This window comes from Stegostoma tigrinum, chromosome 5 (genome assembly GCF_030684315.1).
Source record: "Stegostoma tigrinum isolate sSteTig4 chromosome 5, sSteTig4.hap1, whole genome shotgun sequence".
Taxonomy (NCBI): domain Eukaryota; kingdom Metazoa; phylum Chordata; class Chondrichthyes; order Orectolobiformes; family Stegostomatidae; genus Stegostoma; species Stegostoma tigrinum.
Genome location: NC_081358.1, coordinates 114,144,647 through 114,168,796, shown reverse-complemented (window position 1 = coordinate 114,168,796; position 24,150 = coordinate 114,144,647). Strand labels below are relative to the sequence as shown.

The 24,150-nt window shown below is 41.1% G+C and overlaps 1 protein-coding gene across 6 annotated transcripts in view; it reads right to left on the bottom strand.

The window, feature by feature from the left end:
* Positions 1-473: 473 nt before the first annotated feature.
* The window catches only part of LOC125451557 (microtubule cross-linking factor 1), a 196,565-nt gene continuing 172,888 nt past the window's right edge, over positions 474-24,150 (bottom strand). For 4 of the 6 annotated variants that reach the window (XM_048528771.2, XM_048528772.2, XM_048528777.2 and 1 more), the window contains one exon: positions 474-2,407. In XM_048528771.2, coding sequence (XP_048384728.2) covers positions 2,174-2,407 — 234 coding nt within the window. In that variant the 3' untranslated portion in view covers positions 474-2,173. Of the gene's footprint in view, positions 2,408-17,564; positions 17,669-21,015; positions 21,074-24,150 lie in introns of all 6 variants that reach the window. The other 2 variants (XR_009445791.1, XM_048528774.2) reach the window with 2 other exon arrangements.

The window sequence follows — 24,150 nt, the reverse complement described above, 5'->3', positions numbered from 1 at the left end:
ATGCTGCTTGGCCTGCTGTATTCATTCAGCTTCACACTTTGTTATCTCATTTGGTTCATTAATGCCCTTTAGGGAGAAAATCCGTTTCGTTTACCTGGTCTGATCTACATGTGACTCCAAACCCACAGCAAAGGGGTTGACTCTTACCTGTAATCTGGGCAATTAGGAATGGGCAACAAATATTGGATTAGCCAACAAAGCCATGAATGAATAAAAAAACTCCTTAAATTTCCTCCCTGATCCCCTTTGCCTTGAAATGGAACAGAAAAGCTGTGAAAGGTAAACACACATTTAATTTTGTAAATGTATACCATCTTCTGACAGTTGACTGTGCTAATGAGTGGTTGATCCGATATGGTTGCTAGCTAGTCTTAGTTGTGCTCACCCGCATAGCGATGGGTCTAGCTGCTATACAAATAAGTTCTTTCACATATCACTTCAAATAAACTTGAAAGACAACATCAGATGTTGGAAATTTGGACTTTTTTATTTATAGGTATGTTATCTCTTACAGTGAACCCTAAAGACATCAATGACAATATTCAGTCTGAACAATATTTCAATATTTTCCAAAAATTATCAATACTGTACACAGACAGTTGAACTGTTACAATAATTTAGTTAAAAATGCTTTCTCCCTATTTAATGCAAGAAACACCAATAATTAAAATACAGTACTTGTTTACCCTCACAACTTCATTACAGTGGATTTTTTATCTTTTTGTTCCTCATATGTATGAGTGATGTCGGGGTACAGTAGCTATATACATGCACTAAAGTGCTATGGACTCAATGGCATGCAAATCAAGTATTGTACCATCATACATCTAATTTATTAAGACTGTCCGTATCTCTCCTCTTTTTTCTGCCTTTTGCTCTAGCAAAAGAAAATAAAAAACTATTTGATATAGCATTTTTCTCTTGTCCCTAAATATGTACCATGCAGCTCGTTCTGGTCGAGTGCACTGTGGACTCTTTGCAATAATATAACTAATGCTTCAATCAATATAAAGCACTTTACAAAGTCTCACTGGCATCAAATGTAGAATAAAATTAATGCTTTATAAAAGAATAATGTTAGGACTCTTTTACATGAAAAACAATACAGTGCAATGTAAAAGAAGGCAGCCCAAATTACTGAGAGACCACTCCAAACCCTTCAACCTCTCAGGATTCTGATTTCTTCCTCTTCTTCCTGTTATATCGAGTGTACTTGTTAACAGGTAAATACCTGCACACCATAACCATCATTTTGGGGTGTGCAACGCTGTATGGTAACACGCTGTATGGATACTAATATAAGCAATGAATTACAAGACTCGGTTGATATAGTTACAAATTTTATTGTAGATAATTCTTCTAGCCACCTTTTTTGTGTTTGCTGGAGAACTTTTCAATGAAAAAAGAATTCCCCTACTTGATGCAGACCTTCAAGCTGCAGACACTTGTACAGCCACTGTTCCACACGTGGCTGCTCACTGGTCAGCTGACAGAAGGCATAGCTTTGACTGGATGGGGCTGGCCACATGGGTCACCATCTCTCCCCACCTCCCCACTGGGGGAACATCGGATCCTGTAGCTTGCCATCTGGTCCTGGAAGTACAGGCCAAGTCATTCGCAGATCTGACTAGCAACCAGCCCTCTTAAGTGTTAACCCTCCAATCCTCACTTCAATGTACAGCTCAGGGCTGTATAACCAGCAGCTGTCAGGAAAACAATGTGGGATACATATTGCCTAGATTAAAAATTTAACTTGGCCTCTTCCAGTGAACAGCAGTGAAGAAATAAATCTTGATTGAATATTCCAAATGGAGAAAGAATAGGAGGCTGTGTGTGTGTGGGGGTGGCGGTGGTGGTGGGTCCCTGCTGAATCTTTACTGCACACATTTCAAACGGTTCTGTCTACTCACCATGATGGCTAAAGTAACACAGACCCCTAAAAACATTGCTCTGCAGGCAAAGAAATCTCTATTTTTAGAACCAATTGGTCCTGGCTGGTTTCAATTTGCAGTACAGACATTTCCATTGTTTTATAGGTTTGGTACATAACATTTATTCCTCCATTCCTGACCCGACGAATCCTTTAGAACTTCAACTGCTGACCAGGACCATCCACACTGCAGATTTGCTGTGATGGTGAATTTCAACGGCGTTTTGCTGCTGAGCCAATGGCTCATGTACTCTTGTGTTCTGTGTCGCAGTGTGGCTCAGTGTCTTGGAGTGGTTCTGTTGCATGTGCTTCACTGCTTCTGGGATGCCCGACACAAGCCAAATCCGCAGAGGACGAAGACCGGGAGGTGGAGGGGGAATGTGAAGCCCATCGTGATGGTGGACGTTGATTGGCTGGCCTGGCAGGGCGTGAGAAGCAGGATTCTAGTGGTGGTGCTACTGAAGACCGAGGTAATTCCTTACAACCCAGAAACAGAAAGAAAGTAAAAGGCAAAGTTACAACATTGCAATGGAGGGAAAACAATCAGAAATCTTACCAGCTCACTTCCATGGATTCTCATTGAAATTTTGGAAGGAATATTTGCTGAGAACCCTAGTCAATATCAGCCATTACTCCTGACAAAGGGCTGCATTTCACAGTTACAAATGGATTTACAGGGCGAAAGCTTACTTTACTCAAAACCATCAACTTGTACTGAGTTAACGTTGGGCCCATAATGGTAACAATACCCATTGATTAAACAAATAATTGAAAGATTGATGAAATATTGTTCTGACACTGGGGATGAGGATTACATTTCACATTCTAAGAATTGGACATCAAAACTTGACTGCATGTGCTCAATGATAAATGCTCACTCCATCTCTCGTATTGCTATTAAGCCAAAACTTAAAGAAATGACAGTGCAATCTATTATAGACATTTAAGTGAACACTCCTTTCTGAGAGTTTTTGCACAGAATCATATGTCAGTAGTCCATGAGACAAATTTTAACGTCTCTTTTAACTAGGGCTAAAACACAGAGGACTTCAAAGTATTCTCAGGAAATATGAGAGCCAGAGCACTCACCTGATCTGTACCCTGAAAGTTGACAAGTAGAAAAATACCCTGGACAGAGGATGGTTGCATTTGTTTCATGTAGCTTTAGTAAGGCCTTGGGGTGAAGCATGACCTTCCTGAACAGCAAGCAGTGACTGAAGTGCTATATAATTAGCACAGACCAACTTAGAACATAGAACATAGAACATAGAACAGTACAGCACAGAACAGGCCCTTCAGCCCACGATGTTGTGCCGACCATTGATCCTCATGTATGCACCCTCAAATTTCTGTGACCATATGCATGTCCAGCAGTCTCTTAAATGTCCCCAATGACCTTGCTTCCACAACTGCTGCTGGCAACGCATTCCATGCTCTCACAACTCTCTGTGTAAAGAATCTGCCTCTGACATCCCCTCTATAAGGTTCCCCATGGAAGGCTCATTCAGAAGGTCAGGAGGAATGGGATACAGGGGAACTTAGCTGCTTGGATACAGAATTGGCTGGCCAACAGAAGACAGCGAGTGGTAGTAGAAGGAAAATATTCTGCCTGGAAGTCAGTGGTGAGTGGGGTTCCACAGGGCTCTGTCCTTGGGCCTCTACTGTTTGTAATTTTTATTAATGACTTGGACGAGGGAATTGAAGGATGGGTCAGCAAGTTTGCAGACGACACAAAGGTCGGAGGTGTCGTTGACAGTGTAGAGGGCTGTTGTAGGCTGCAGCGGGACATTGACAGGATGCAGAGATGGGCTGAGAGGTGGCAGATGGAGTTCAACCTGGATAAATGCGAGGTGATGCATTTTGGAAGGTCGAATTTGAAAGCTGAGTACAGGATTAAGGATAGGATTCTTGGCAGCGTGGAGGAACAGAGGGATCTTGGTGTGCAGATACATAGATCCCTTAAAATGGCCACCCAAGTGGACAGGGTTGTTAAGAAAGCATATGGTGTTTTGGCTTTCATTAACAGGGGGATTGAGTTTAAGAGTCGTGAGATCTTGTTGCAGCTCTATAAAACTTTGGTTAGACCGCACTTGGAATACTGCGTCCAGTTCTGGGCGCCCTATTATAGGAAAGATGTGGATGCTTTGGAGAGGGTTCAGAGGAGGTTTACCAGGATGCTGCCTGGACTGGAGGGCTTATCTTATGAAGAGAGGTTGACTGAGCTCGGTCTCTTTTCATTGGAGAAAAGGAGGAGGAGAGGGGACCTAATTGAGGTATACAAGATAATGAGAGGCATAGATAGAGTCGATAGCCAGAGACTATTTCCCAGGGCAGAAATGGCTAGCACGAGGGGTCATAGTTTTAAGCTGGTTGGTGGAAAGTATAGAGGGGATGTCAGAGGCAGGTTCTTTACGCAGAGAGTTGTGAGAGCATGGAATGCGTTGCCAGCAGCAGTTGTGGAAGCAAGGTCATTGGGGTCATTTAAGAGACTGCTGGACATGCATATGGTCACAGAAATTTGAGGGTGCATCCATGAGGATCAATGGTCGGCACAACATTGTGGGCTGAAGGGCCTGTTCTGTGCTGTACTGTTCTATGTTCTATGTTCTATGTTCTATACTTTCCTCGAACCAGCTTAAAATTATGACCCCTCGTGTTAGCCTTTTCTGCCCTGGGAAATAGTCTCTGGCTATCAACTCTATCTATGCCTCTCATTATCTTGTATACCTCAATTAGGTCCCCTCTCCTCCTCCTTTTCTCCAATGAAAAGAGTCTGAGCTCAGTCAACCTCTCTTCATAAGATAAGCCCTCCAGTCCAGGCAGCATCCTGGTAAACCTCCTCTGAACCCTCTCCAAAGCATACACAATAGGGCGACCAGAACTGGACGCAGTATTCCAAGTGCGGTCTAACCAAAGTTTTATAGAGCTGCAACAAGATCTCACGACTCTTAAACTCACACTCAAACTTAGCAACAACTTTTGCTGGAAAACACAGGTTTTATGTAGTAATGCCATCTACATTCAAACATGAAAAGTGGCCTATTTGGGAAAGAGAACGCATGGCGCTCCATGAGATTCAATTGCAGTGAGAGTAAGAGGGAAGACAAAGTCCAAATACTGGTACAAGGCAAGTAGAAGTACAGCAAATCTGAAAATATCCAATCGGTTGACGTAATGATTTGGTTCAGAGATAGTCGGAACTGCAGATGCTGGAGAATCTGAGATAACAAGGTGTAGGGCTGGATGCACACAGCAGGCCAAGCAGCATCAGAGGAGCAGGAAAGCTTCCTTTCTGAAGAAGGGTCTAGGCCCAAAACGTCAGCTTTCCTGCTCCTCTGATGTTGCTTGGCCTGCTGTGTTCATCCAGTTCTACACCTTGTTATCTGTAATGATTTGGTTGTTTGTTTATTGTAACAGACCACATTCGTTCTCTCTTTTCACCACTACAGGGTGCGCTGGAACAATTCAGAAACAATCTTTCAAATGCAAACCTGTGATGTCTATCCTCCAGAAGAACATGAGCAGTAAGTGCATGGGAATACCATCATCTGCAAGTTCCTCACCAAACCACACACGCTCATGACTTGGATCTAAATTGCCCTTCCTCTGCTGTTGCTGGGTCTAAATCCTGCATTTCTCTCACTAACAATGAAGGTGTCCCTCCACCACAAGAAGGCAGCTCACCACTACCTGCTCAAGGGCAACTAGGGATGGGCATTAAATGCTGACATCACGAATGACAACCATGAATAAATAAATGAATGAACGAATGAAAAGGCAGCCCAATGTATTTCATGGAAATAATGTGCAATCTGTGTGGAACACTTAAAAGAACATATCAAGGAAATCCTTGGGAGTCTGTTCAAATTTGCCAAAGAAACTCTGAAAAAAGTACTTTCCTGTCCTTGAGTTATATTGCTTGAATCGCATAGTGTTTTTTTTTGCAATACATTGCACATTTCTACCATCTAAATATTGAGATGCACAGGTGACTCAACATAATTAAATTTTAAGTTGACAGCTGTGTGGGAAAGGCTGAGGGAATGCTGTAGAACTCATTATCTAGGGTGGCTGGCTATCCAGTACCATTCACAGTATTTCAGATCTACTTGTTTGTGTGGGGCATGGAAGGCGAATACAACATTCAGAATGACTGAAAGAAGACGAAACAAAGTAAAATACAATAACGTAAATGAATCTGAAATATAAACTTGACAAGTTCTTTGTGTTTAGTGTGAAGTCAGGGCGCAAGCCAGACAAAGACTTGACCATCAGTCACAGCAATAGTCTGAGCTACAGCAATAGATCACTTAATGCTCAGGGTAACCAACACAAAACAGGAATACAGAGAACACTGGAGTAACTTGCTCCCTCGGAAAGGCATATAACATCAAAGAGCCATTGCACCCTGGTAAATTTTTTTATTCATTAAGGGTGTCACTAGCCAGGTAGCATTTATTGCCCATCCCTATTTGGCCAGAGGGCAGGTGAATCAACTACATTGCTGTGGGTCTGGAATGACAATAAGCCAGACCAGGTAAGGATGGCAGCTTCCTTCCCTAAAGGACATTAGTGAACCAGATGGGTTTTTCCAACAATCGACAATGGGTTCATGGTCATCGTTAGTTCTTAATTCCAGATATTTAATGACCTCCTACGACCTCTTCCGTCAGGCAGAAGATACAGAAGCCTGAACACATGCACAAGCAGGATCAGGAACAGTTTCGTTCTGACTGTTATCAGACTGTTGAATGGACTCTAGCCTCAAATAATGGAAACTGTACACCTCTAAGTCTTTTTGACCTGTACATCCTTTGCTTGCTGTGATCTGCCTGCACTGTTCATAAACAAAGCTTTTCACTGTATTTTGGTCCACCTGACAATAAAATCAATTAGGACTAGCAGCATCAATGGAGATAGAAACTGAGCTAACATTTCAAATCCAGTATGGCCTGTTGTCTGAACAGCTCTGAAGAAGATTTATACAAAGCCCAAAACATTAGCTCTGTTCTTCTCTGTCCACAGATGCTGCCAGACCTGCTGATTTTCTCCAGTATTCTCTGTGTTTGTTTCACATTTCTGGCATCTGCAGTGTTTTGTTTTAACACTAACCAGACCCAGGGGAATCTGATGACTGATAAACTCGAACATCAATATTAGAGTTTAGAATACAGCATAGGTGGATTCAAAGATCAGAAAATTCAGAGGTTTAATTTTTTTTTGTTAAGAGGTGACACATCCTTGGCTGAAGAATTGAGGTATGAAAGGGAGGATCTCAGTCGACTCATAAGTAGTTGAGCGCATGCTACTGAATCGGGGTAATCTTAATTAAAACATATTACACAGCTGCAATCTTCTCAAATCCCACAGTTTCAGGATTGAGGATTGTAAAATATGCCAGTTTTACAGAAAAAAAGTGAAATGCTTTTAATCCAATGATGCAGGAAAACGAACTGAAACTGAAATGCAAAGCATTTTAGGACAATAGTCACGTTACTGCTGATATTAACTAATCCCTAATGTATTGGCTTGAATAATTCCTTCATCCCTCTCTCCTTTCCTTATATAAGCATAGCCTGCTTCAAAGGAGGAAAGATCGAGCAGGAAATGTCCAACTCTTGAGGAGCTGGATTTATGAGCATGTACCTGCAAAGTGAGATAAAGAATAGGTCTTGACATTCCCATTCAAAATGCATTGGAATATCAGGCTTGAAAGGAAAATTCATTTTACAATGTCAAGAGCAACACGCAGTGGCTGACATGGTGCTGTAATAATCAATTTCTAGATTAAATGTGCTGTGTAACGTCTTGTTGAAAAGCAGGTACTGCGGTCGGAAAATTGCAAATTCTTGTGGTGGTCTACACTCTGGTCTGGTATTTAAGTCCCAAGTTAAATATTGACATCAGAGATCGTAGGAACTGCCGATATTGGAGAATCTGAGATAACAAGGTGTAGAGCTGGATGGACACAGCAGGCCAAGCAGCATCAGAGGAGCAGGAAGGCTGACATTTCAGGCCTAGACCCTTCTTCAAGGAGTTACATATTGACATGTTTCATTTCTAAATTGGAAATTGGAATGAACCTAACAGGTCTGAGGGAAGGTTTTGGCATCATAGTTGCACATGTAACCGACTGACTTCCAGCTCACTGTTTATCTCCCTCAGTCTCTGAAACCTCAGCCACATTGATTCTGCAGTTTAGCACTTTCTCTGCATCTGAGTCAATGACTCAAATGTTTAAATCCCACCTTCATCATGACCAACTGTTCCACCTTCCCCACAAAACATTCTGTGACCGTCCTCATTCTTCCCTTTGCTGTAATTCTCAAATCCACTTGATGGGTTAACTGGGTTTGTGATTATGGCCAATATCAGTCTGATACATCTTGAATCCTTTACGCATGATTCACGGCAGAGAATGTATTGGTCCTGATGACTGAACAGGTCCAATTTGGAGGACATGCACACTGAACAACTTCTGATCCTCGGTGCTTCCCAGAGTCCTATCATTCATCATGTCTTCTCTTGACTTGTGTGTCCTGCCCAAGTGCATCATCTCACCTTTATCTGGATTGAATTCCATTTGCCACTGACCAGCCTGTCTACACCCTCCTGTAGTCTAAAGCTGTCCTCCTTGTTACTTACCACCTCACCAATTGTTGTATCATCCATGAAATTACCAATCATCCCTCCTATATTCAAGTCTGAATCATGTATATAAATCACAAACACCATGGCCCTTGTGGGATCCCACTAGATACAAATGCCCAGTCAGAAAAACACCCGACAACCATCAGCCTCTGCTTCCCGTCAATCAGCCAATTCTGGATCCAATCTGCCAGATTTCCTTCAAACCTATGGACTCTTACGTTTTGTGATCAGGCTCCCATGAAGTTCAAGTAGTCTGTATCAAAAGGATTGTCCTTATCTACACAGCTGCCCACCTCTTTGAAAAATTCAGTCAAGTCGGTCAGACATGAACCCCCTCAGATAAAACCATCCTGACTGTTCTTGATTAATCTCTACCTCTCTAAATACAGATACCAAATTCAAGCTCCACTGTGATGGGAATCCAGGCCTTGCGGTCAAACCAGAGGATAGGAGAACTAAATCTAAATCTCACTGTGATCTGAAGGAGAGAAGGAATTCCACAGCACAACCATGCCACCATGAAAACCAATATCCCATCCCTGCCAGAGTGAGCTCCTGGAACTCTCCCTTCCCCACTAAGATAATCTCCATGTCCTTCTCCTACAACCCATTACAGATTCATACCTGTTCAGCCCATTGAGTCTGCGCCAATATAACTACCATTCAAAGTGTGCTAATCCCAATTTCCTGCACTTGTCCCACATCCCTGAATGTTATTAAAATTGAATGAACTGTGGATGCTGTCAATCAGGAACAAAAACAGAAGTTGCAGGAAAAGCTCAGCAGGTCTGGCAGCATCGGCAACAAAAAGAAATCAGAGTTAACATTTCGGGTCCAGTGACCCTTCCTCTGAACAGAAGTCAACATTAACTCTGATTTTTTTTTGTTGCTGATGCTGCCAGACCTGCTGAACTTTTCCGGTGAGCCTGACGTCAGTGGTAGGGAAGCTATTGGAGAAGATACTGAGGGATAGGATCTATTCCCATTTGGAAGAAAATGGGCTTATCAGTGATAGGCAACATGGTTTTGTGCAGGGAAGGTCATGTCTTACCAACTCAATAGAATTCTTTGATGACGTGACAAAGTTGATTGATGAGGGAAAGGCTGTAGATGTCACAAACATGGACTTAGGTAAGGCGTTTGATAAGGTTCCCCATGGCAGGCTGATGGAGAAAGTGAAGTCATATGGGTACCAGGGTGTGCTAGATAGATGGATAAAAAACTGGCTGGGCAACAGGAGACAGAGAGTAGGAGTAGAAGGGAGTTTCTCAAATTGGAGACCTGTGACCAGTGGTGTTCCACAGGGTCTGTGCTAGAACCACTGTTGTTTGTGATATATGTAAATGACTTGGAGGAAGTTGTAGGTGGTCTGATCAGCAAGTTTTCAGATGACACTAAGATTGGTGGAGTAGCAGATAGTGAAGGGGACTGTCCGAGATTACAGCAGAATATAGATAGACTGGAGAGTTGGGCAGATAAATGGCAGATGGAGTTCAATCCGGGCAAATGCGAGGTGATGCATTTTGGAAGAACAAATTCAAGGGCGAACTATACAGTAAATGGAAAAGTCCTAGGGAAAATTGATGAACAGAGAGATCTGGGTGTTCAGGTCCATTGTTCCCTGAAGGTGACAACGCAGGTCAGTAGGGTGGTCAAGAAGGCATACGGCATGCTTTCCTTCATTGGACGGGGTATTGAGTACAAGAGTTGGCAGGTCATGCTGCAGTTGTATAAGACTTTGGTTCAGCCACATTTGGAGTACTGTGTACAGTTCTGGTCGCCACATTACCAAAAGGATGTGGATGCTTTGGAGAGGGTGCAGAGGAGGTTCACCAGGATGTTGCCTGGTATGGAGGATGCTAGCTATGAATAGAGGTTGAGTAGATTAGGATTATTTTCATTAGAAAGACGGAGATTGAGGGGAGACCTGAGTGAGGTCTACAAAATCATGAGGGGTATAGACAGGGTGGATAGCAAAAAGCTTTTTCCCAGAGTGGGGGACTCAATTACTAGGGGTCACGATTTCAAGGTGAGAGGAGGAAAGTTTAAGGGAGATATGCATGGAAAGTTCTTCACACAGAGGGTGGTGGGTGCCTGGAATGCGTTGCCAGCGGAGGTGGTAGATGCAGACACGTTAGCGTCTTTTAAGATGTATCTGGACAGGTACATGGATGGGCAGGGAGCAAATGGACACAGACCCTTAGAAAATAGATGATAGGTTAGACAGAGGATCTTGATCGGCGCAGGCTTGGAGGGCCGAAGGGCCTGTTCCTGTGCTGTAATTTTCTTTGTTCTTTGTTCTGCAACTTCTGTTATTATCGCTGAACGTTATATTTGAAGTGCTCATCGAAATTTTTATTAAAGTTTGTAAGGTTCCGGGGTCCATTACCTTCCCAGGCAGTGCATTCCAGATTCCCATTCCCTGCTGAGTGAAAATGTTTTGTTCTAAATTCCCTCTGAATCTCTTCACCCTTTACCCTAAAACTGTGCTCTTTTATGAGTGACCCCTCAACTGAGGGGAACAGCTGCTCTCTATTCACCAAGTCCATACCCACCATAATCTTATACACCTCAATTATGTCCCCTACTCAGTCTTTGCTCTAACGTAAATGATCCAAGCTTATCTAGTCTTTTCTTATAGCTCAATTTCTCCATCCCGCACCGCATCCTGGTGAACCTCCTCTGTATCCCCTCTTGTGCTATCACATCCTTCCTGTAGTAAGGTGACCAGAACTGTGCACAATATCCAGCTGTGCTCCAAACAATGCATGGCGCAACTCCAACATTACCGCCTTGTCCTCTCTGCCATGACTGTTGATAGCAAATGTCCCATATGGCTTCTTAAGCATCCTTTTCATGTGTTCTGCTGACTTTAGGAATCTGAATAATTATCCCAAGATCCCTCCGTCCTGCCAAACACCTCCGTGTCCTGCCATTCATGATATAGTAGCTCATCGTGTTTCTTCTACGAAAGTACATGATCTCATACTTATCAGGGTTAAACACTACCTGCCAAGGTCTGCCCATCTGACCAACACATCCATATCTTCCTGTAACCCAAAGCCATCTTATTCACTATTAACCACTCTATCTGTTTTGGTGTTGTCTGCAAATTTGCTTAACAAATCTCCACACATTTTTATCTGTATCATTTATCTATATGACAAACAATAAGGGTCCCAGTACTGATCCTTGTGGTACACTGCTGGACACTGGCCTCCAGTCACTCGAACAGCCTTCTACTCATTATGTCCTATTATTAAGCCAGTTTCTGATCCATCTCACCAACTTTCCCTCAATTCCATGCATTTTAACCCCAATCAGTCTCTCCATGTGGGACCTTGTCAAAAGCTTTGCTAAAATCCATATCAACCACATTAATTGAACTTCCCTCACTCACACATTGATCACATTTTCAACAAACCTAACAAATTCGATAGGGATGGCTTCTCTTTGACAAAGCCGTGCTGACTATCCCTAAGTAACCATGCCTTTCCAAGTGGGTATTAATTTTCTCCTTCAGGATTTTCTGCAATAGTTTCCCTTCCACTTACATAAAGCTCACTGGTCTGTAATTTTGTGGTTCATCTCTTCCCACCTTTCTTGAAAAGTGGAGCCACATTTGCCATCCCCGAGTCCTCTGCACTTCTTCCATGACCACACAGCAATTAAAATTATTCTCTATCATTATCTCTCCCCTCATTCCCCATCTCCTCCTTCATCCACACTCCCCTGCTCCAACTCTCATATCTTACTCACTTGCCTCTGCTACTTGCTGGGTGAAATTAACCCCAATCCTCTTTGACTTGAATACTCAGTGCAATCTTAGCTCGCTGCCAAAGATCAAATTCTAAAGAAATAAAATACCTTCCCATAAATTCTTAACATGCAACATTCCAGGTAGAATAGTAATAATTCTTCCCTGTACAATTCCTAAGCCAAGCATAAGATATTTCTAAATTGTTTGTTTTAAGTTGTTCTGGACACTAAATTACTGTCAGATTTCATGCACTGCCATCAGAAATCTGAACTCTCCCGCAAAAATTGAAGGTTTTAATCAGAACCAACTGATTGATGAATATTTAAGGAGTTATATTACAAAGTGGTTAGCTTTTGTCTGATAAATAGAAAAAATTCAAATACAATCCTGATATAATGCATGGGTGGAAGGTTCAGAGCTGTGTCAGTGGGGAATGGGTTATTTTATCAGGGTGTCTGCTTTTATCTGCCCTTTACATTACACATCGTTAGTGTACTGGTTAAAGTCTACTTTTTCAACCAGACCCAATACAACTGGAACCACCCAGCAGGGCAGAGGTAACCCACGCAGACACGGGGAGAGTGTGCAAACTCCACACAGACGGTTGCTTGAGGATGGAATTGAACCCAGGTCCCTGGCGCTGAGACGAAAGTGCTAACTGCTGAACTGCTGTGCCACCTCAAATATTTAAAACATTTGCCTTTTAAATGTTTAAAAAAGGAACCTGTCTGTTAAAATAATCATTGCTTGCTATTCTAGCATTTGTTGACAATAAATCTGAGCTTTTATTACTGGATTAGTATTGTGTGGCTAAACTCATAATCTTTTACTATTACAAAACTCTGCCTTTTCATGATTTAATTGACAGATCCAAGTAGTTTTAGACTCTTTGAAATGGGACAAAGAATTCCAACGTTCGTTTTTTTTCATGAGATTAAAGAAAATTATATGTCATCAATGAGTTTGTTTCGAATAGCAAATTCTTTAAGAGATTTATTTTAGTTTATTTCAGCATTGGTCCTGAGGTCTTGCCACTATCACTATGCACCCCCTCCAAGCTAAAACATAAATGCTGTCTCCTCCACACTTCACTTCAGCTCTGATGTGGCCATTTGGTCTCAAAACATTAGCTTGCTCTTTTCCCATGATACTGTCCAACCCGGCATTTGTTGTTTTCAGTACAGATTCCAGCATCTGCAGTAATTTCTCCTTCCCATGATGCATATTGTGTGAATTGGCATGGTGGGTGTAAGGGCAAAGGGTGGGCAGGTTAGGAGAGATGTGCTGGCATAAAGTTGGCAATGGATTGTTAAGTGACCATGGGGAGGGTGTAGGCTGGAGGATTGTTTCATGTTTTACTAAAACATTTATAAAGTCTCAGATCACCAAGGCAGGGCTTCTTTCCAGGCCCCTGGAATAAATACCCAAACTTCATGTGCACTTCCTTACAGGTTGCGTTTCTGGAGTTGGTATGTTTCCAGGCTGTGTGCGCTCAACGTGGGAGCAAAACTTCAGACCTTTATGTCCTCTGCCACGAGCATGGGTAGATCTAACCCTCCAAAATGCTTGAACTGTGCCAAATGCACATTTTTCTGAAATAAATCTATATTGGTTTGGGTCAGATCAATCTGGATTCAATGCATCTCCTCAATATGGCCTGCTGGACATTAGCCAAAATGAATGGGCTGATTGACAAATGTAAACCAGTGTTTCAGATGGTAAATGTGTCCATGAGGCAGCCCTTTATAAAACTGACATTGTTCTGATGTTGCCTTTTAAAACTCAAATCTCAAAATGGACTACAATCTGAACATGCGGGAGGCACATCATCTCTTAAATAGCTTCTACAGCTGTGTGAAATCTAAGACACAGGCCCATTATTATTTTATACAAACTCTTTTAATTCCCAATGCAATGCAATATGGTGAACTTTGCTTTACAAACGCCCAACAGAAGATGTGAAGTGGCACTTGCTTTGTCCAACAGTGTCTCGGGCAGCTCCTTTTCTGTTTGGGGAGATGAAGTACCATTGACTTATTTCTTACATCATCATTACCATTCTTACTTTGTGTCATTTGTCATTTACTCGTGAGCAAATTAAATAAGACTTTAAGACGATGATATACCACCTCAAATCTACAGATTTACAATCGCACAAGCTAAAAAGTAATTACTGTTACATTCTAAAACATCTCAATGTTTATATATGCTGCTTCTATACTTCTCTTGCATGATAAACAGCTGCAGTTTGTCTATCAGCACGGATGGAAATATGAAACCGACATTGGAAAATAGGTCTGACTTCTGTGAGCTGCTGCTCTGCCTAAACTCTCAATAATCTGCTACTCCTTGAAGGAGGGGCTCCATTAAGGTCTTGACTGAGAGACTATAATTAAGAGAATTCATTTTTACTTATTGCTACTTGCTTAGAGCTCCTGAATTAGAAAATGAAATCGCCTTAATTTCAACCTCTTATGTACACTGGGAAAATAAATGGTACAAACAAACGAGTAACTGAATATGCTGTGGTATATAAATGTAATTTTTGTGAGAGTCCTTTAAAATTATTTTTAAAACAATTTTCTCGCATTTTGTGTGTTGTTATTGTCATAAGAAATCAATCTTTTGAGAATTTTTAGCGTCCAAAAGCCAAACGCTGTTCGGTGTGTTCTCCAAGAGGCTCAATTAGGGGAGACAGTGGCCTCGACATATTATTGCTGGACTGTTAATCCAGAAACACAGCTAATGCTCTGGGGATCCATGGCAGGTGGTGGCATTTGAAATCAATAAAAATCTGGAACTAAGAGTCTAGAGGTGACTGTAAATCCATCATTGATGGAAAACCCATCTGGTTCACTAATATCCTTCAGGGAAGGAAACTGCCATCTTTACCTGGTCTGGCCCACACATGACCCCCGACCCCCAGCCAACAGATGGGCCATAAATGCAGTCCTACCAAGTGACACCATCGTCCTGTGAATGATGTTCATCCATGCATATAATATACTCAATGACACTATGAATGAAGTCTGTGTGATTTCTAGGACTATTAGTCGCCACACTCTGGGCATGAAGTCAGCTTAGCTAAGCTTCCTTGCAGATTGTGATTCACCAAATTCACAAGCATCTTTCTCACTGATCGTATAAGGAAACGCAATTCGATGCAGAGGTAGACTCGAGGTCAGCGTAGACGATCAATAGATGTAGAGCACAAAATGACTGGGTATCTACAGATATTCCATGTTGGTCCTTCAGCATGAAAGGTGAGGGGCTGTCAAATTGGGAATTAAAGCAGGTTTCCGTAGAGGAAACTGGGGTTCAAAACCCTGCATTGGTCCAGATGCATCTGGTAAACAACTGCGTGGTGGACATGTTGTATTTATGTACCTCTTAAGGGAGTGCCAAGAAGAGGGGCCCGACAAGAAGGATTGACCAGGGTAAGTGTCAGCGCTTTACTGGGCTAACGGTACAGCTACAGCATTATCATGTTCTGAGGAAGGCCAAAGGCTTGAGGGAGTTTGAAATTATTGTCCCAAGTGATTTGTGAGAAGGTTTTTGTTCCTGTTCAGCAGTTGGACATAAGGCAGAAGCTGGATGTGAATGGCAAAGGAGACAAGGCCATATTGGATATGGACCTGATGATGGGATAGTATGTTTTCGTTAGATGGCCAGAACAGTTAGTTTTATGAGGTAAGCAAATTGGAATCCAATTTGTGCCCCCCGAGGTCTCATAAAGATAGCATGAAATAAATGACAATTTAATCTCTTTTAACAACCATGTCTTAAACTCACACACTCATCTTGCTACGACCTATCCGTTAATTTTGGGTGCTAACTTATAGAACCGGAGATGGAACTGGTATGTACTGCTAGAATGAAGAAAAATAATTTCAAAATCCTCAAATTAGAGCTGAATGCTTTGAAGCTGTAGGTTACAACTGTGTGCCATAAGGGTGCCATAAGGCATCGCTGTAACCACTGAGATTCCAGGTTTCATGACCCCGGGCTAAAATGCTGTCAGATCTGGAGAGACAGTTTCCAAATTATTTATCAAGCTGTTAAATCTCTTTGTTTTTTTTTCCACTTTACTTGTAACAACGCTAAACCTATATGATTTGGAATAATGCACAAATTGAAGTAATTCTATCCTCAATACCTTAAAGGAAATAACTATTAATTCCAGTTTTTACATGCTAAATGGTAATAATTAATACTTTTTAATCTAGTCATTCGGTAGTATGGAACTCAAGTTTTGTTGAAAGAAGACATCATTCGTTGAAGCTTCCTATTTTGCACTCATCAGGACATTTCACGAAAGCATAAATTCAAATTCTGCAATTGAATAACACTAACTGGATTATCCTGAATGTGTGAGAAATTACGTTGTCAACCAATTTAGGATTGATAGTTGGATCTGCAATATCGCAGCACTTGCGTGTGCTGGAAGCTACACAGATTAACAAATAAGACCCCGCTCTTTGCTCTAACAACTCAGAATCAATCTCTGGTTTCATCAAAGTCTGGTTGTTAACTGTCAAAACAGCATTAATAGAATATGTGCATTCTTTACAGCAATGTCACTACCAATCAGAATTCACTCAACAACCAATTAGCACTTTTCTCTCATGTTGTAGAAATGTTGGTTCCACTTTGAATGTGCATCTTTGTGACATTTCCTGATGATTTAAAGCTTCAACAAAATGTGTCGATTTTCAGCAGCAGTCATTAATCTCATAGCCATTGAGAAAAATTGTAAACACAGTGAAATAAAGACAACAGGCTCTAGACGTTTGTTAGCGTAGAAGAGATACTGCAGACAGTTGCCAAAAACAAAAGGAATGTCACAACGATGGAAGGCTGGCAGGAAAATGGAAAGGGTGACGAGTAGCAGTTGCGAAGGTGGTCGGAGCAGGGAGAATCACAAATCCAAAAGAAGATAGATTTCTAAACGAGAATGAAAACAAGCTTGAGACATTCATTAAGCCAGTCAGCACCCGGCAAGTGAAATGACAGCTAACGGATAAACTGACCTTTCTGCTTGGTTGGAAACACAAAGGAAAAGTGCAGAGGACAAACGCAAAAAGGGAAATTTTAATGGAATGGCCAATCACAGTGAGCGACTCGATCTGTTACCGACCTATTGCGCTAATTAATGATCATCTGTAACTGAAAACGTAAATCATTCTGTTTTTGCCATAAGACTTCGATTTTCATACATCCTACCTGTTTCTGGAGGAAATGCTTGGCAGGCACTTAAAAGACTACTAGAAAATTGTATCAAGTTTGTCTTGGATGTCCCAAGGGGTGTTGCCGTTGCCCCTTTGTACCTAAACAATGAATACCTTTTAAAAAGTGCATGTTAGCAGCTAGAAATTGCTCCAATTTTTAAGTGTTGTTGCAGAAGGTAACAGTGAATACTAATTTCATATTAATGCAAGTTACGAGTGTTCCTTTCCTTACACTAAATTAGCGATATTAATTCAATAAATGAGGAAATTATTTGGTAATTAATTGATGTTTTTAGCCCATTATTCCTCAGCTGTCATCCCTAACAAATGCATCATTTAAGCAGAGAGAGGGGGAAAGGGTCAAAGATGACCCAGGAACTGTCTAATGTTTGCGAACTACTTGTATGAAAAGTATAAGTGAATAAAAGGTTTTTAAAATGATTTGTACATTTTAGATCTTTGTTTAGACAACCAACATTAATAAAGAATAAAAAGCAGATCCAGATTGGGAAATGTCTCTTTAACTCATTTTGCGTTACAATAACTAATAGCATAGACATCTCTCCGATAAACTTCATTAATGTACTGTTGCAAGGGGCAAGAATGTTTTTCTCCAGTCTCTTCGTAAGAAAATTAGTCTGTTAAAATCTCTCCAAGTATAATAAAAGGAACGCACAATCATTTTAAGGCATTAATTTCAATTTACGGAGATCTGATAGTCATTAAAAAATATAAAGTCACTAATTTCTGACTAATTGACTATAACTTACTGCTTTTGTACAGCAACTTGTGCACAAATATCAAAACATGTTTCATATGGGACTAAAGAATGAGGCCATTAAATGAAAATTGAATGATTGAGGGGGATGATCAAATGCTTGGTGAAAATGCTGTGTTTTAGGGAGTTTTTCAGAGGAGGAGACGCAAGTGGAATGATTTTGAGAAGGAACTGCAGAGTGTGGGGCCTAGCTGGTTGTTAGGGGCAACAGTAGAGACCACAGTCAGAGCAATGGGTCTGTACTGACAAAGTTCACACAACTCCCACTTCAAGTGCTCATCTAGGCACTTTGTAAAAGTTGTGAGGTTTCCTGCCTCAACTACCCTCCCAGGCAGTGCATTCCAGACCTCCCCACAACTCTCTGGGTGAAAATGCTTTTTCTCAAATTTCCTCTAAACCTCCTGCTCTTCACCTTAAAATTATATCCATGTGTTACTAACTCTTGAACTAAGGGGGACAGCTTCTTCCACCCTGTCCATACCTGTTGTAATCTTATACATCTCTATCTGGTCCTCTCTCAGTCTGTTTTTGCTTTAAAGGAAATGGTTTGAGTTTGTCTGGCCTGTCTTCATGGCTGAAACACTCCATCCCAGGCATCATCCTGGTGAATGCACATCCCACCCGAGTATAACCACATCCTCCCAAAGTGTAGTGACTAGACCTGCTCACAGTACTCCAGCTGAGGCCTAACTAACTTTTGTAATTTTACACAACCTTTCTGCTCTTATAATCTACACTATGACTGATACGGGCATGTCCCGTCTGCCTTCTTAACAACTCTGTTAACTTGCCCTGCTGCCTTCAAGGATCTGTGGACAAGCACCACAGGATCCCTCTGTTCCTGTGAACTTCTAAATGTCCTGCCAATCATTCAGTACTCCTTTGTCTTGTTCCTTCTTCCAAAGTGAATTACCTCGCACGTATCTGGGTTAAATTCCATCAGCTGCCAATCTGCCCATCTGACCAACCCAGCTTAGCTCTTAGAGGAGGATATAGACAGATGTCTATGCCTTGACAATCTGAGGCCAGGCCCAAGCTGTGTGCCAGCTGTTCAGTGGCATGATGCCACTGAGAGGTATCTTTACATGTGTAGGAAGCTCATTTCAATCATTTGTGACAAGATTGGAGGGGTCTGAGTTTGGCAGATCACTCTGTAGGCCTCTGCTGATGCAGTGGAACAATCGGATGGCCTGGCATGAAACTCCTTGCTGATTCTACTTGATCATAGTCGATATTCCTACTTATTGTTTTGCTTTGTAAATGGGGTCTCTTGTCAGGACAGTGTCCAATTGGATCTGATAAAAAGCTTCTATCTGAATTGTCCAATTTTTTTTTCTTTTTTCAAATGTTGACACGTCCATTGTGCATTTTTAGCATTATTTATTTCTACTTGGAAAGATACGATTATATGTGGGTATTTAAAGGTATCAAGAATTAAGAGGCTAATGATGGCCATGAAACCTTTGTTGATTGTCGCAGAAACCCATCTGATTCAGTAATGTCTTTTAGGGAAGGAAGCTGCGATCCTTATCTAGTCTGATCTACATGTGACTCCTAACCAACAGCAATGTAGTTGGCTCATAACTGCTCTCTGGGATGGGCAATGAATGCTGGCATAGCCAGCGATGCACTCATCCCTCATGAATTAATTTAAAAAGAAATGTAATCATCCAGTATTACAGTATTATATTTCTATACCATACTAGAGTTTGTTTTTACAATGCATTCTCTATCTTTAGATGTTCAATACCTTTAGTGTGTATTAACTTAAGAGAAACTACTTTCTTTGTCTCTGATGATTTAGGTTTGGAAGAAGATATCTACTACACTTAGTTAAAGACAAATGTTAGTCCCGATCATGTAAGAAAGAAGATGCCGTGGAACCAAATTGCAGATTAGATGTGATGCCAACCAAATGAGCTGCTTTAGGACAAACCAGGACAGACAGTGTCAAGTTTCTTGAGTGTTGTTGGAGTTGCAATCATCCAGGCAAGTGGAAAGAAATCCATTGCACTCTGACTTGTGCCTTGCAGATGGGAGACAGACTTTGGGGAGTCAGAAGACAAGTACTCACTATAGAACTGGTCTCCAATTGGCTTGCTGATGCATGAAAAGTGCATGATCAGTCTCTGATTGACTAGATGGGCCCAATTTATGCGGTGTTCATAGTCTTACTGAAATCACTTCTGGCTGATTTCCTGAAATATCAGTCATTAATGGGAACATTCTTTTTCATTTCCCTGTTAAAATACTAAGTTTATAATTTTTGACATGTAAAAGACATTTGATTAGGTACAGGAATAGGAAAGGTTTAGAGGGATATGGGCCAAACGCAGGCAAGTGAGATGAGTTTAGTTTGGGAAACTAGGTCCGCATGGATGAGTTGGACTGAAGGGTCTGTTTCTGTGCTGTATCACAATTCTACAGGATTAACTGGGAGTATTGTAAACACACTGCTTTTTCATTCACTTCAAGTTCAGTCAGAAACACTCAATCCTCATTCTTCTCAAACAGAACAGCTTAAAGCATTTGATAATGAGCGAAGAATGAAAGATTTGGTTTCAATGTAATAACACAGGTAACTCATTCTGAAAATGAAGGATCTCTCTACTAATATTCATTAAACGGATAGCTCAAACGCCACCAAGATTATTAACAAGGAACTTACAGCAGTGAGGCAGGCAGGGTTAGAGTCCCCAGGGGGTGGTTAGTAAGAGAGTTTGGCTCTGGGCAGAACAGACAGAAGAAAAATAAGACAAGATAAAGAGCAAAGTTACACATTGATATAGTTGTTATTAAACAGAAAGACCTGCAGTTTTATATAGTCCCTTCACAAAACCCGAAGCACTTTATTGCTGTTTAAGTACCTTTGAAGTATAGTCATTGCCATAATGTAAGAAGCGTGGCAGCCCACTTTTGCATTCAGAAACAGCAGTGTGATAATGTTCAGAGAATCTGTTTGTGATAGTGATTGAGGACAGGGCATTGGACAATAAACTCCTGTCTCATGTTTCAAATTATATCATTGGTTTACATGTTTTTACACCCACCTGAGAGGCCAGCTATGGCCTTTAATGTCTTGGAGTACCCTGCAGTCTAGAATATTCTTCTCAAATCCCTGAAAGGGGACTTGAACCCATAACCTTTGAGCTGAGGAGTGAGTAGAATAGAGAGAGCTACCGCAGTCAACTGGGGCAATAAGAAAGTATCAAGTTCCCCAAGGCTATGACTCGTAGTGTTACTGTATAGGACGTTCTCCAAATAGATCAGTCACAGATTCAGAAATAGATACTTCTGTGACATGTCAGGACTTGCAAACTTGCCTGAATGACTCAGTTACTCAATGATGATTTCCAATATGACCAACCTTCGTCTTTATTGTGAGTTTTGTTGCACTAATTGACCACTAACCTAAAATCAGTTGATAGATCAAGTGTTAAGTTTGGATTATTGCATTAGGTACAACGAGGTTTGACAAATTTACTGTGGATCTTAGGATCAAAGAAGAATTGACAATTTCTATGACTGCTGATTGTGCACAAACTGTTGAATTCATACAAAAGTATCCATCTTGCTGCAAGTAGTGTAAACTATACATTATATACCCAAAGATTATAAATCAATAAAAAGGAACCTGCTGCAAAGTATGAATTTGATAACAATTTACGCACATATAAATGCAATAAGATAAATCACTTTAAACATATCCCTTGTCTTCATTGTTTGATAAAGAGCCATTAGTTTAAGATGTTCCAGTCCAGAGAGTGATCAGTGGGAAACTTGTCACTGTCTCAGACACGTGTATATTTTTACCTGTCACCGTACCCACAGGAGTAAACTGGCTCCCTCGTGTTGAAACAACCTGTACAAGGCACATCTGAACACACTTCCCTTCTTCTTGCAGAAGGTGGCCCATAAAAGGAAGGAGACAACCAGCAAACAAAAAGGGCCCTGATTCCTATGGAAGGGATCATGATTGACACCACAAAAAAAAGGAACACAGCAGTCAGCAGTAGAGGTCCCAAGTCTGAGGTTTGGCACTGAAGGGTACACTGGCATCTTTTACTGAGCTTTGAGGGCAAAAAAAAAGCCATCTGGCACAACAGGTCTTTGCTGGTGTTCATTACCTACACAGGTCTCCTTTGTCTCCTTCCTCAGCATCATATCCACGTAACCATACCTTCCTCAAGTAATAATTTTGTTTTCTGTATCTATTTGATTCACATTTACGACTTCTCTTGGCAAGGAGTTAGCTCCAAATTCTAATCACTTGCTGTGGAAAGAGTTTTGAATTTTGCACTGGATTTATAACTGACTATCCCATACGTGGAAGCCCCTCTTGTACTTTACAATACAATTCTTTTGCAGTGACAACCTCTATCTCACCTTCTCTCCTTTTACTGGAATCCTTGTCCAAACAGACCAATGAGGCTAACCCTAATGACCTGGGTCTGTGGGTTCAGATCACTTTATGAAGCTGCTACAAGGTAACAGCTACACAATGACATTCTGATGATGATTTCTATTTTTTTAAAAAAAGCTTTTAATAATTGCTTCTCCACTCGAACCAAAAACAAATCCCTAGCAGCTTTGATATTCTTCAAACGGGAATTTCTTAGCACATTGAAATCAATGGCCTTTGAGTAATCTGATCTGCTTGAGGGGATAGAATGGAAACATCCACCCATAGAGTTTATCACTCCTCTCTCTGACAGATCAAACAGATGGGAGTCAATTACAGGTGAGTAACCATACTCCAGTAGCAGCTTCAACGGGATTTTCCAGCATTCAGCGCCCACCAGAATGTGAAAGCATTATAGGAAATAGCTATATTAACACTAATAAAACCTAACATACCAACTAGCATCAATAATTATGGTAAGATTTTGAGGGTCAACATCATAATAATAAAGAATTGAATGGAGGCTATTCAGCCCAATAGGTCCATACTGGCTCTCTGGAAGAACTACTTTTTGTTTTTCATTCCCCTGCCTTTTCGCCGTGGACTTTTCATTTCTCTTTAGTTACTTCACCAATTCTCTTATGAAAGTCACGGTCAAAGCTGCCTTACTCCTCCACCGATGGCTAAGTAATGATTACACTAATAACTCTATATTCTTTCAGGATACCCATGGCCTATACCTAAAAACCTCAACCTGAGGTGTTACAACAGACATAACTCCATAGCCACAAAGGTATATTATTGGCACTTACACTGCTGGGCTAGTTTCAGAGTTTTTAAAAATGAGTGGCAGCATAACCTCTGAACTGCAAATCAGTTTTTAGTCTCGTAGAATGGAAGTTTGCCACTCAGCTTTGAGCTTTTCCTGTTCTTCAATAACATCATGGCTGATCTGTTCCTGATTCAATTTACCTGCCTTAATTCCATCGGCCTTAGTGAGCTAATCATCTCACAATTGCGAGAAATTTAAAATCATTAATTGAGGTAACACTGATTGCCTTTCTGCAAGAGAACATTCCACACTTCCATCAAATTTTGTTCGATGTTTTCTTTGATTTTGTTTTACTGAAGGTCCTACCCCTGGTTTCACATGAGAATCCTCACCCCAGTGGAAAAAGTTGAGCTTATTTCCCTTAAAAATCTTAAAAACACAGATCTTTAAAGTTTCCTTTTTTACAAGTGGACCATTTGCTTTTCTCTTTTAATGCTGTGTGTTCAGTGTAAGTCAAAAGCATCATCAGAACATCAAAATATTTCTTGACAGTGAGAAAAGAGATTCATTTTCAACTGATTTAATCCTTTTAAAAATGTGATGAAGCCTCAGGAACGAGGATCACTCTG